Raw genomic sequence first — 14,467 nt, forward strand, 5'->3', positions numbered from 1 at the left:
TCGACCAGGAATTACCTGATTGATCTGTTGCACCATCTAGACTATTTCCATCATATTTTATGCGTTATGTCGAGTTTTTCCTGATATAGCACCATCTGTGAATGAGATTTATAAAACTATTCAGTTAATTTATCAAAATAAGAGCTCTACGACATAAGTGCAAAACGCACTTTTGATGTTGATTGGTTGAGTTTTCATTCATTTTTAATATGTAAATGGAATTTTAGTCCAATTCTCTTGTATATTCATGATAGGAATTTTAGTGCACACCGCAAGGCAATTTGATTTTTTTTTTAAATTTCTTGTTGTATTTGCACAGAAAATCCAGTCAAACTCAGTTGTAACGACACCTCTGCTGTAACTTAAATAAGTGGCGGCCCGGACTGATTCCCACAGAGAATAATCTTAATGAACCTTGCTTATAATGTTGATGAAAAGCAACCACCTTGGATATGAAGACAAATTTTTTGTCACTTTTGTTTCCGTTTCAACGAAGAAATTCCGAAAATGTATAGCTGATCTCGATAAACTGATATCTAAAAAAAGATTTGTTCCATGTTTAATGTTACGATTTGCTCATTGACAAGATTACTATATGGAACATTCCATATATTTTGCCCTTCCCCACTATTTTTTTTATTAAAAAGATGACCAGTTTTTTTGATGAATCTTCTTTTAATTCCCGATCTTTACTAAAATGAGGAACGAAAATTTATAATTACAAATTACATGATAATTGTGTCAACTAATATGACTGAAAATATTAATCTTACATATTTGTCAAGTTTCTTTTGCGTGAAATACATTTTAGCAGACTTACTGTAGCATTTTTTTCTCGCCAAGGATAATTTATAAACAATACTGTATTTAGTAATTTCGTCGACATTTGGTAACATGTTTGGGCGAGAACCAGTGATGTCCCATGTCAATAATCCGTATTTCCAGTATTTTTCTCGTTCAAATTGGTCACCCCTAATCATAAAGAAATAAAAACTTTGCGCAAAGTATTTGCTTGCCTCTGATTTTTCGTTCAAAAAAAGGTCTTGAAAACATCAACTTTGGTTATAACGTCAAAATTTCGTGGAATATTCGATGTCGTTAAGACAGAGTTTCACCTTAGTAATTATTTTATTATGTTAAGCCAAAAAATGGCGAATTGCATTAAAAGCTCCAACAAGTCATAGGTTTTCAGAATTTCTAGAAATTTTTCAATTTTTTTAAATTTATTTATTTTATTTTCATTTATGTAGCTGTTATCCGTGGCTGACGGTGTACTAATAATTCATGGTACATCCTATCCAACCCTCTGAAAATTTTGAACACTTCGATCATGTCTCCCCGACACCTGCGTTCACCCAATGTAAACATATTCAAAAAATGAAGTCTCTCTTCGTAACTCAAGCCATAACCTTGTGCCAATAAGGACACGCGTAGCTCTTCTCTGCACCCCTTCAACCAAGTCTATGTCCCTCTATAGGTATGGTCTCCAAAACCTCACAGCATATTCCAGTCCAAGACGAACTAACCTCGGAAAAGCGGAAGAATGACTTTAGGAGAACGCGAAGAGACCTTTTTGAAAATGAGACCTAACACTCTATTCGTTTTTTCGGCCACCGCTGAACTATGTTTAGAAAACCTAAGCCCCTCGTCCATGAGAATTCCCAAATCGGTGATATCCAGCCCTCGTGGATTTAGTAATCTGAAAATTGCTTGGCGATGATTCCCCCATATAACAGTCGAACCCCTCATAACGAACCTTGATGGATGAGTTTTGAGGAATCCCGTCTCAGCGAGTCTCTATATTATAAAATATAATACTGACCGAATTTCACATTTATAGCTTCAGCTGTTTCGGCGCGGCATGGTTTCTCTATAAAATCTTTGAACGCCCTATAACCCCCCCCCCCCTTAGGGGTCGAATTTTGAAAAACTCCTTCTTAGTGAATCTTTAAATCATGAAGTAAAATTACTGACTGACGTTCAAATTTGTGGCTGAGCATGACGTTTATCGTTGACAAGTGCATGGTCGCTCATTTTGGTTCAAACAACCCACGGTTCTCTTACGAGTTGAATGGTGTCACTATCCTGGATGCAACTAGGTCCACCGATTTGGGAATTCTCATGGACGAGCGGCTTAGGTTTTCTAAACATTGCTCAGCGGTGAGCAAAAAATCGAATAGAATGCTTCGGTCTCATTTTTAAAAAGGTCTTTTCGCGTTCTCCTAGAGTCATTCTTCCGCTTAGTTCGTCCTAGCTGGAGTATGCTGTGAGATTTTGGAGACCATACCCACAGAGAGACATTGACTTCGTTGAAGGGGTGCAGAGAAGAGCTACGCGTGTCCGTATTGGCATATGGAGCTTGAGTTATGAAGAGAGACTTCATTTTTTGAATATGTTTACATTGGATGAACGCAGGTATTGGAGAGACATGATCGAAGTGCTCAAAATTTTCAGAGGGTTGGTTAGGATGGACCATGAACTTTTAGTACACCGTCAATCGACTGCTTTTACAAGGGGACACCAGTATCGATTGGTAAGGGACAATGCGAGGTTATGGTGTCGCGGGGAATTTTCTCTAATAGGGTTGTTAATAAATGGAATAGCTTACCCCCGGAAGTAGTAAATTATAACACAATTGACACGTTCAAAAAGAAATACGGTAAACATGTTGGGGTAAATCGAGAAGCTATCCATACTTAGAATAAGACAACCATAAGTATTATTTATGGGCATTGTATAATTTTTATCATAGTATAATATTTCATCATGTATATATATTGTTTGCAATTGCATTTTTAATTGGGTTGCTGTATTTTTAAAAAATATAAGACATCCATATTTATTATGGGCATCTTTTTCTCAGCCACCTCGTTTAGCATTTTGCCTGTTGCAGCATTGTATTTGTACTTGTATTTATTTATTTAGTATTTTTATTTGTTTATTGCATTTCAGAAAAAAATTTGGAAACTAATGAAATTCATCAGTTGATGTTTAGACATGGTATTATTCTTATGCACGCTCTCTAGCCCATTTACATTTCAACATCAACGTGTTTTGTGTTTACTTACTTTTCCCCAACCCTGTACATGTTGTCGAATAAGATATGAGAAACTTTGCAATTCAAATAAGAAAATTCAAAGCTTTCCGTATAAATCTTCACGTCACCAGCAAATGTTTTCGGACAATTTCTATGGAAATTATTCACCCGCAGAGTAAATAAAGATGCATCTGGGAACATAGCATAAAAAAAAATCACGTTAGGAGAAAACTGCTACGCATACTGATCCGATCACCGGATTTTCAGCTCCAGTTTATCGGCACACATTGGCTTATAATTCATCCCTAAGGTAATCCTAAGGTAATCCGTTGATGTGAGATCACAAATCGTATATAAAATATAACCAGGTTCTTCCTATAATATTTTCGCTTCCGAATTCTATGGACTCGAAATCGGGATTCCCAACTCAATATGCACATATTTTCATTCACATGTGACAAAAAATACCACGAAGCCACCATAGGCAAAACTCGCAGCGAGGTATCTCTAAAAATACACGCCGCTTAATGTGATCACACTGGGACTCGGGGTTTTCGATAACAATAGCCAAATGATAACTATACCAGAAATAAATCCCGTTTGCAAGTACGATTACCGTAGATCCCGTTTGGTCGAATGGAACGTATGGTAAATGAATGTTGGTAAAACTAGACAATTGGTTTTTTTTCCTACATAACTTGGTTGCAAAATGTTCAATATACTTCTTTTTTTTTTTATACTAAAACGGAACTACTTCCCCCCCCCCACCCCCAGTAAGCTGAAATCCTGCATTTGTGTTATTCAGCTATCGTGAGGTGTTAGAATAAAACTGTCTAATGTATACTACGAATCGTGATGTTTTTTATGTACAATATGTTTCATAGATCCCTTGAGACATAGATTCCCTTGATCCCCAAGAGACTTTTTCCAATAAGTCTCTCGGAAAAAGAAATTTGAATCTGGTCAACTTTTTTTTCTGTCATGCATTTGCCTTCACTATAAGGTCATTACAAAAACATCTCCACACGTACATGGGTCAGAGTGAACACTACGGACAGATTACGACATTAAGTACAGAAATGTTTGTCAGTAATGGAGGGAGAAGAAAACACTTTCTAGTCTCCTATATAGTCTTGCCGCCTGACAACGGTAACTTACAGTGAACAAAATCAAGTTTGGTTAAAAAAAAGAAATTGCAAAACCATTTTTCGATGACCCGATAACTACGAATTTTTCCATTATGACATTTGGCCGTTTTTCGGAAAAGTGATAACAATAGCCATATGATAACATTATCCGTGATTTTTATAAGTGATGGGTGTCAACTAGTTTAAAAGATAAAGTATGAATATTTCGATTACAGTAAGAAACTGTTCATGTGAGATTGCATTGCAGCTCCTCGTGTTTAAAAAAAAACTGGACAGACTATATTTTTTTCCGCGAGAAAAATACGGGGAAATTAGGATCCCAAATACGAGAAAATGCGGAAAATATCCAGTTGTAGCCAATAACCTAGTGTTTCCCAAAGTTGGAAATATCGCCCCCCCCCCCGGTGGGCGATGGAATGGTCCGGGGGGGGGGGGGAAGCAATAGAAATTAAGGATTTAACATAGGATCCTATGGGTTCACTTGAGTTGGGAGGGGGGGGGGCGATGAGATGAAAAAATTTCTGAAGGATTGCACGATGGAATGGAAAGTTTGGGAACTATGCAATAACCTGTGGAGAAACTTTTTTCGTGCTTCAAGATTTCTAATGCATCGAATTTTGGTGGATCTGTTAATAATGCTAACTGGTTGTTTCTGTAAAACAGCTTCAACAAAGGTGCAACAATGGGATCGATGTCGAATTTTATTATTTAGGAATATTTAATAAGTATTTTTAAATTTAAAAAACCCATGTGGGTCGCCAAGTGGATCATGTTATTTATTTTAGATCGCGGCTAAGAAAAGATCAAGAACCTCCTGTCCTATTGCATGTAGGAAGCTATCTAGAAGGTATTGTCCTAGCACGGGACTGTGTTAAAACATCGGTGCTTATTGAAATCACGTCACGATCTTTAGCAAACCTGCACAGGTTTAGAGATTTCCAATGAATTGAATTCTCGTAAGACTTCCGATGCTAATCTGTTATTTCTTTAAAACAGTTTCAGCAACAAAATTTTCTTTGGAAAATAAGACTTCGTTTAATTAACCACATCATTCACATACAGAGTGGCCCATAAATTAGTCAACAGTTTAAAAATCCATAAAAATTGAAAGAAATGGTATTTTTGAATGCCGTTTGCGAAAAAGTTATTCTCAAGGGGAATTTTTTTAGTGAAGGGAAAAAATTAATTGCAATTTTCGTAAATAGAAACAGAGGGTGCTGCATGAAAGCAAGTCACTGGAAAAATAAGCATACATCAGAGTCCTATAAAATGCCAAGTGTACAATCCACAGTTCATTTCTGAATTTTCTTGTCATTGGCGCTTACATAAGGTTTTCATTGCGATGTTGACGTTGGTGGATGAAGCACTATTGGTGAGTTGTTTTACCTCGGCCACGAACCACCGGCTGAAGCTTTACGAGCGTTTCGGATGCAGAAGTGATTGAGGGAATGGAATTTTACGATTTGCTATCATGCAGCACCCTCTGTCGACAAAATGTGAACTAATTTTTTTCAGCACCAAAAACATTTCTCCTTCGTAAGATTAACTTCTTGGCAAACACAGTATCCAAATTCCCCAATTTTATGGGACACGTTTCAGATGAGTCATTCATTTGGAGAATTTATAGCACATTTAGTCTTTTATAATAATATTATTTCTACAGAGTACTTTGAGAGTATTTGTTGGTAGTGGTGGGGGCAACCAATATGCAATTTTTGTAATTATGCTTTTCTGCATCATGAACAAAGAAAAAAAAAACAAGATGGCAATTTATATCAGGAAATTGCATTTTTATCATTTTTAAAGTTTTTAAGGGCTTTAAACACACACGCACCCGTAGTTCTTGGTACTCCCAATAAAAATATCATGAAAATTTATCCTCCCATTTCCCAATTTTCATAGTCACCGACTCACGACAGGAAGCAGTCAATTCCCGTGATATTTCCTGGTAATGTCATTTAGATTGGTAGAAACACCAACAACGAAATATGTCAAGTTATCCCATCGAACATTATTCAAATTTTTCGTTCCTATGAAGTAAAAAAATATTTCTCGTATCGGAAAAGTAATATCAAGTAACAGAAAAATATGCATGGAGATCTTTAAAATAAATGACTTTATTCTTCTCCTACCTCAATTTCAAGTTCTGACCATAAAAATAAGAGAAGCCGGAAATAAAACTAACTTTTTACGAAATCCAAAACGATACAGAAAGAACCAATATACTATGAATTGGATCGATATCGATACTGTAGAGAATTATTTCCTGTCTTCTGTTATCGGAAATGAAAGAAAAAAAAGAAGATAGAATCCTATTCAGATACGAAAGAGAAGATAAAATCCTAAAAAAAAGAAATACCGTTCGGATTTCGATATGCAAAAACGACCAAATTTTCCACACGAATTTGTAAAAAACGAAGAAAAATACACCCACACCCACCTTCACTTGTTCCTTCATTTGAATTTCAATGTTTCTTGGAACAGGATCATGTAAAGTAGAAAAGAAAACAACTCGACGCCATATTCGAAACATTTCATTCAAACAAACGAAAATATGTTATAATAACGAGGGAAGTCGTTTCCCTGAATAATAAGAGCGATTCTTTGCCGAGCTAATAAATATTCATTATCCGTATGAATGTAAAAATAAACGCGCAAATAGCTGACTCGTGCTACAGAATACAAAATTCTTGATAAGCACGATAGTAAAGCTGGCATGTCGTGTTCACGAAGTTAATTAGTTGCTATAACAATTTAGCTTTAGATAATTACGCTTATGGCCACAATCTAACAACTACTATGCATTCGATTGTTGGAAATTATTATTATTCCGATCTGTTTCATTTTTTTTTATATCGTCAGACGTGTAGAAAAATGGTCGTGTGTATTGTGACCATGTGTGTAATATCATAAATATGTGCATATTATTTTGACCATTTTGCTCCTTTGTTTCCCTGCTACCACCAACACGATGTTCAATAAATATATGGTGTGTTAAATATTCGGCTGAGTCAGGACAAGCTTTTATAAACAATGTTGTACAAGTTTTTATAAACAATGTTATACAAGTGTTTATAAACATTATTTTATAACTATCGAACTCTAGCAGGTTTACGCTTGGGAGTGAGAAGTGGCTTTTGCTTAGGCACACGCGATTTAAAGTCAAATTTATGCATTCGTCTGAGTGCGGTGGAGGATGATGCAGTCACTCCTATTTCTTTCCACTTTCTGTGAAAAAATCGCAAACTTCTGAAGTGGTTTTTCTGCACGATTTTCTTTAACAGTCTATCTTGACAATTTGTAGTCGCTGACTTAAGAGCACTATTACCACGATTATTCTGAAAACAACTGTTGTTTAAAATTTTACTTACACTTGCTTGAGAACATCTTGCTTTTCGGGCAATTTCCTGTTGAGCTAGGCCTTCTTCCCGTAACCTCACTAAGAGAAGTTTGGTAGAAATCAGAACGCCTTTCTTTCTGCCCATTTTCAACGTATAACTAACTAAAACCTGCTTGCTAGCAGGTATTTATAGTAGTAGCACATGCGCAATAAAAAAGTTTATGCTAATTTTACCCTCAGCGTCAACCAAAATGAAATATTCACAAATATTCTAATATTTTGAAAGTTTTATTTGCCTATCCAGATTATTCTAATTTTGTGAATGATTACAACATATTTTTTTTAAATATCCTATATTGATTTTGAGTAAAGGTGTGAATAATATATATTTCCAAGTCTTCAGATCACAGATATCTTTCTTTTATTCATTTACACTGTTTATTTTTCAAGGTATCATTTATTTTAATACATCAAACATACATTTCTCCCTATATTCTCATTTTTTTCAATTGGATTTGTATATACGTGGTTTTGCAGCCAATCATCTTACTCAACAGTGCTTTTCAATCAGACTATTTTCCACGGTACTTTTGAAGCGATCTGTTTTCAACGATAAAATTATTTTAAGCAATGTTGACAAGACAGTTTTTGCTAACAATTTTTTTAGAATTTTTTTTTTCATTATGTTTTGAGACAGTTTTTATCAACAATTTTTTGAGACAGTTTTTATCAACAATTTTTTGAGACAGTTTTTATCAACAATGTTTTGAAAATGTTGTTTTCATTAGCAATTGCTATAAAAAAAAGCGTTTATAAGTACTGTGTTAAAATCAAGCTGAAAGGTGTGCCAAAAGGGTGTTCCGAAGATAACATTCTAAACAAACTATTTTCAACAATGTTTTAAAACATCGTTTAAACAAGCGTTTATAGAGTTTTCTTAGACAAACTCTCCAACAGTGCTTTCCTAACAGTCTATATTCAACAGTGCCTTTTCGAATGGAGTATATTCAACAGTGCCTTTTCGAACGGCGTATATTCAATAGTGGCTGTTGAACTGACTACATTCAACATTTTTTTGAACGGACTACATTCAACACTTTTTAAACAGGCTACATTCAACATTTTTTAAACAGGCTATACTCAACAGTGCTTTTGAAACAAAGTATCCCAACAGTGCTTTTCAAACAACGTATACACAACAGTACTTTTCAAACATAGTATCCACAACAGTGCTTTTCGAACAAAGTATCCACAACAGTGCTTTTCAAACAAAGTATCCCCAACAGTGCTTTTCAAACAACGTATCCACAACAGTGCTTTTCAAACAAAGTATCCTTAACAGGGATTTTTTAAATAAGTGCCCCAAACCCCCCATGGATTTAAAACAAAGTATCCCCAACAGGGTTTCTTAAACAAGTATCTCAACAATGCTTTTGAATTAAGCACTTCAACGGTGCTTTAAAAACAAAGCACCCGAAACCATTCTTTTTGAACAAAAAAAAATTACACTAATTCCAAATTATATTAAAATGTTCACGTCACAAAGATTCTTTACTTCTTTTTTATATAGTCACAAAGATCCATACTTATTATTCACACACATAGGCTCCCCCTGTATATACGTATATATCGTATATATCGTATATATTTTTGTATCTTTTTTTCAGCTAGTACATGGTTGAGCAATTCTCCAGGTGTTTCTTTAGATTTTGTATTTGTACACAACAGTGCTTTTTAAACAAGTTTCCAACAAAAATATTAGGAATGAAGCTTTTAAGACAGCTTCTATTAACAATGTGTTTCCGTATTCTCTGTTATTAATATTTTTTTTCGAAACAGTTTTTCTTAACGTTGTATGGTGAGAATAGTTTACGTATATACAAATCTTGTTTAATATAATTGTTTCCTTATATGTGTGCGAACATATACAAGGACTTCTTTTCAACTTTTTTTTTAAGATAACATTTTTTTCAACTGCAAATAGTGTCTTTCCAACTAGCTTTTACAAACAGTGAATTGTAAACCAGCAATTCAAGACGTGGGTGCAAGAAACAAACAGATCCAAGTAATAGCTAGAGGCATATAAAGGAAAAGGGACTGTACTGGTGTCTCGTACGGTGTGAGAAACAAGACAGCTCGAGTGAGTCAATGAACAGTGTAATAATAACTGTTGTTTTTTAAGTGATTTTGAGTAAAGTACTTTTAAATAAATGGTCGAAATTTCATGGTTATTTTAAAATCTTTCTCTAGATTTTTTCCCCTCCAAACTCATTACAAGTTACTTATTGTAACCATACAGTTTGTTTCAATGTGTTAATAAGAAGTTTTTGGGTATCTACTAAGATTTTACTGGCCACAAAATTCCAGTTTTGGGAGGAGAAAACCAGACAGCTCGATTCCATTTTTCTCAATAAAAAAAACAGGCAAAATGGTAGAAAAGTAAAACCGGTCTGTGATAGAGGAAGGTATTAATAATAATTTACCCCGAAATTGATAAATTTTGGAAAACTTTAAGTATTTTTTATCCATCCTGAAAAACTTAGAAAAGTGGAGCTATCTTGTTCTTGCACCCAACGTCTTCAATTATTTTCAATAATGCACTCTAAACAAATTGATTCCAATAATAAATTTCAAATCAACCATTTTCAGCCAAATCTGTTTTCAACAATGTGTTTTATCGTATAGCATTCAATCTTACTGAACTGCATTACAATTATTCGGAATTGGTTTCAATATTTTATGACAAATACTTTCTTTTAGAATACAAAGAAAACAAACTAATTACATTAAACTTTATTCTTGAAAGTGCCGGTGCTTACATTGAAAATTTTATTGTTGTTGTTTCTTCCTCAATGCGGTGCTTAAGAAACTGTGTGAGAAAGTTTTCGAAAAGTTGACAATTATTTAATAAAGATGTATACAGAGAGAAAGAGAGGGGTGAGAAACACACACACACACTTACAAGCATTCTTTTTGGCACCCTTCTTACGCCTAAAAACTGAAAAAACGTTTCTGGAAGCCATCCAGTAAGAACGTGACGAGTTTGGATCCACCGCAAACCGTCATCCAGCGCTTATGGGTCAGAAGTCGGGAGAGAGATCTTTGAAAATATATTTACATGCAGGCTGTCCTATAATTGCTAATGCTGCCCCTTTATCTCATCAACCGTCAGCTCGTAGAGATATAGTTTCAATTTAAAAAATGCTCAAAAGGCTTTCAGAAATTACCCTGTACCAGTTTTGAGAGTGAAAATACAGTGTCACAAAATAAAAAATCTAAATTTTTATATGATCCCCTTGTTCTCTAACTTCCAGTTAAAACGTTATTACCCTGTATCTCCTCAGCCAACAGGAAAAAAATTTCATGTTTCTAAGTGCAATATTCGCTAATACATTTGAATTCAGAAATCGGAGAAAAGTTATGAAAGAACAGCAAAAGCTAACGGACAACGCTCCTTTCCCTCACTGATGCTGTCCTATCCCAACTTTTCTCTGATCTTTAAATTCCACACATCATCTCAGTGAAATATGTATGATGCACTTAAAAAATTGAAATGTTTTGGTTGGCATCAGGAGAGACAAGGCAACAACTTTCTAATTGGAAGTTAGAGGGCACGGGAACCTTATAAAATTTAGATTTTTTTTATTTTTTTTATACACTGTATTTTCACTCTCAAAACTTGTACAGCGTAATTTTTGAACACCTGCTGAGCGTTTTTTTAAATTGAAACTACACCTCTATGACTCTCGTTAATAAGATAATTATATAAAGGCCGCATTAGCACTTATAGGACACCCTGTATGTGTACAGATATAAATATGAAAACGAAAAACAACTCTCATCAGAAAAGACTTGATATATTCAGAATACTTTCTCGCCCTACTTTCTTCTTATTCTCAGTTTGATGTGATACATCCGTTGAACAAAGTACACGTCACGTAAAAAACAAAGCGAGAAAACACATGTGCATCAAATGAGAAAAGAAACTTTTGGCGTTTGTAGCGATGGTAGTAAGAAATGCTATACTGCTACCTACCACCGAAGAAGCATCTTAATGCCGTAGTACAAACCGTAAGATGTAGGTGGGGGGGGGGGGATCTATTGATTTCATCATATTACAAAATTTTAATATGATATTTTGTCATATATTGTTAAGATAATAAACCAAAATCTATGATCTATCACATGCATTTGTCCGAATACAGTGTTTTGCACACGATATTTTAAATGGAAATTTCAAAAATTCAGACGTCATCAACACATATTTGGGTGTAACTTATCAGCATACTATACAATCCTTTGAATTTTGGTTCGTAACCTGCATTATCACTAGTTGAATGAACTATGAAAATAACAAAGCATTTCATTCACAGAACTTTTTTCAATCATGCTTCAAACATTACATGGATTTTGCTTAAAATTTGACATAAAAATTACTTTTTTCATGGAAAATGACATAAGTAGTCCTTCTCCTCCTAACCAGAGCATGGCCCGCAGCTCTGTCTCAACGAAGAGATATAAGCAGGTAACACACATAAGTAGTCCAAAATTCTTTTTTTTACTATTTTGAGACACACTCTATCTCAAAATGTTAATAAATTTCCCTCAAGTCCCATTTTATAGAAAAGTGACAATAAAGGTAGTCGGATACCTCAAAAAAAAGAAATATCTCAAAGAAAGGGAAAATAAACATTATCTCGCGTGTATTATTGACTCTTATTAAACTCTATTTTAATTATTCGGAATTCTTTGAATATTTTCTGGCAAATATTTGTTTTTAGTGTACAAGGAAAAATACTAACTACGTTAAAGTTTATCCTTGAAAAGCAGTTGAATATATTTTTCTCCCAAAGCAGCGCTTACGCCACGAAACTGTGAGACTTCTTCGTGAAAGTTTCCGAAAAGTTGACAATTATATAATAAAGATGTATACAGAGAGAAATAGAGGGGGTGGGAAAAAAAACACTTACAAGCATTCTTTTTGGCACCCTTCTTACGCCTGAAAACTGAAAGAACGTTTCTGGAAGCCATCCAGTAAGAACGTGACGAGTTTGGATCCACCGCAAGCCGTCATCCAGCGCGTACGGGACGAGAAGTTGGGAGAGAGATCTTTGAATATATATATTTATATGTATACAGATATAAATATAAAAACGAAAGACACACACAACTCTCACAAGAAGAGACTTGATATATTCAGATTACTTTCTCTTGTTTCTTTTTTTCCCAGCGAATGAATGACATGACATATATCAGTCGAACAAAGTACACGTCGCGCAAAAAAAAAAAAACAAAGCGAGAGGAAACATGTGCGTCAAATAAAAAAAAAAAGAAACTTTTGACGTTTGTAGCCTTGGTGGTGGTGGTGGGAAATGTTATACTGCTACCTACCACCGAAGAAGAAGAAGAGGCATCTTGAAGGTGTAGTGCGAACTACCGTAAGATGTAGGAAAAAGTGGGGATGGATGGATGCCGAAGATCCGAAGGGCCACGTTTCCACTGCGTCCCTGACAGCTAGCGCCGGTGTGTGCGTGTTTTTGCGGATACCGTTCTAGGGATTGATCTCTTCTCTCTCTCTCTCTGTCCGCCGTGTGTGAGTGTGACCTTGGCCCGTCGCAGAAAAACCAACAAACTAAAGTAAAGAACACCATCCGAAAATCGCGCCACCTCTTGCCCGCGGAACATAGAAAAAAAAAAAATAAAAAACACTTTTATTTTTTCCCGTGTGTCCCGTAAAAACACAATAAACAAACTCCTTCTTAAACATTTTGCAAATGTTCGGAAACGTTTACGAGATTCCTTTTGTTTCACGTAATATATTCGGAAGAGTTCTGTGACCCCTTTTCCCGTCCTCTGAGAGAGTTTTTCCTCACTTTTCCCGACGTTGCCTTGTCGGAGATAAGAGTCGAACCTCGTTAAGGCAACACGAATTACCGAATTTTTTCCGGTTAATTCGCATGTTGAAAAGAAAAAAATAAAAGAATAAATAAACATCGGAATTTCATCAGTGTGTGTGTGTGTTATATAAAGCTACGCATTATCTGCAGCTCTTTTTTTCTTCTGAGAAATCGGGATAAAAATACAGGGTGATCCAGAAGTCTGTATCTGTTTTGAAAAAAAAACTATTAAGTATAGATATGTTATCGTTGAAGTATGTGAAATACATATTTCATTGATCAGCTAGTTATTTCGAGTGAAATAATTGATCAAGTCAAGTTAAAGCGTAAAACTCATTTGTATTCTATGGTTTTACTGGTTCAGTGGCTTCCAAACTTTTGAAGCGGCGCCCTCTTATCACAAGAATTTTATCGGTGATCTGTCTGCATAGGGTGACCATATGTCCCGGACGGGGCATAGGGACGCGCGCACACACATTTTCCTACATTTATAATCAGCTAATGAATGTGCTGTCATGGAAGCACTTTCCGAAACGCCTGTTCATCTGGATTTTTATTCAAATGATCAATCATAAACGAAATCATATTATTTTTCAGTATTTAGTCGATAGAATTGTTTTACTATGAAATTTTTTAAACTTCCCTAATGTTTTGAATCTTGTGGACGGAATTTCATTTGCATTCTCACTAAGCTTGTAATACATTTGTTTACTCAATACACGCTAGACAGTGGAGGTACAGGAACACTGTGAACGGTCATTGCATCATGAAAACGAAAGAACGCAGAAAGCTTTCTACTAACTAGACGTCATTTCATTTGTTCACCAAAAAAGCGAGTCATAAACGACAAATTAGCCTCATTAATTTATTGATCATAATCTTAAACGTAGTTATTTTACTTTTATTTTCGCACATTACTTATCACTAGGGTTAGGATCTTTGTGACCTAAAAACCGATAGAACATGCCCCATAAAAAATCCATTTATGCAATAAACAAAACTGAAAATATGCCATAAAAACATAAAAATATGCCATAAAAACATA

At 35.0% G+C, this 14,467-nt stretch overlaps 1 protein-coding gene across 3 annotated transcripts in view; it reads right to left on the reverse strand.

The window, feature by feature from the left end:
* Mctp (multiple C2 domain and transmembrane region protein) overlaps window positions 1–14,467 on the reverse strand; it is a 108,938-nt gene that overhangs the window by 77,275 nt on the left and 17,196 nt on the right. The window contains exon 1 of one of the 3 annotated variants that reach the window (XM_089251263.1): window positions 12,496–12,571. The exons of 1 other annotated variant lie outside the window; for it this stretch is intronic. In XM_089251263.1, the coding sequence (XP_089107389.1) occupies window positions 12,496–12,556 (61 nt within the window). In that variant the 5' untranslated portion in view covers window positions 12,557–12,571. Of the gene's footprint in view, window positions 1–10,487; window positions 10,569–12,495; window positions 12,572–14,467 lie in introns of those variants that run through there. One more of the 3 variants, XM_089251262.1, reaches the window with a different exon arrangement.

The sequence above is a fragment of the Pholcus phalangioides genome, unplaced genomic scaffold, assembly GCF_987345545.1.
Source record: "Pholcus phalangioides strain wild (caught in Gottingen) unplaced genomic scaffold, Ppha-v1.0 ptg000024l_1, whole genome shotgun sequence".
Lineage (NCBI taxonomy): Eukaryota > Metazoa > Arthropoda > Arachnida > Araneae > Pholcidae > Pholcus > Pholcus phalangioides.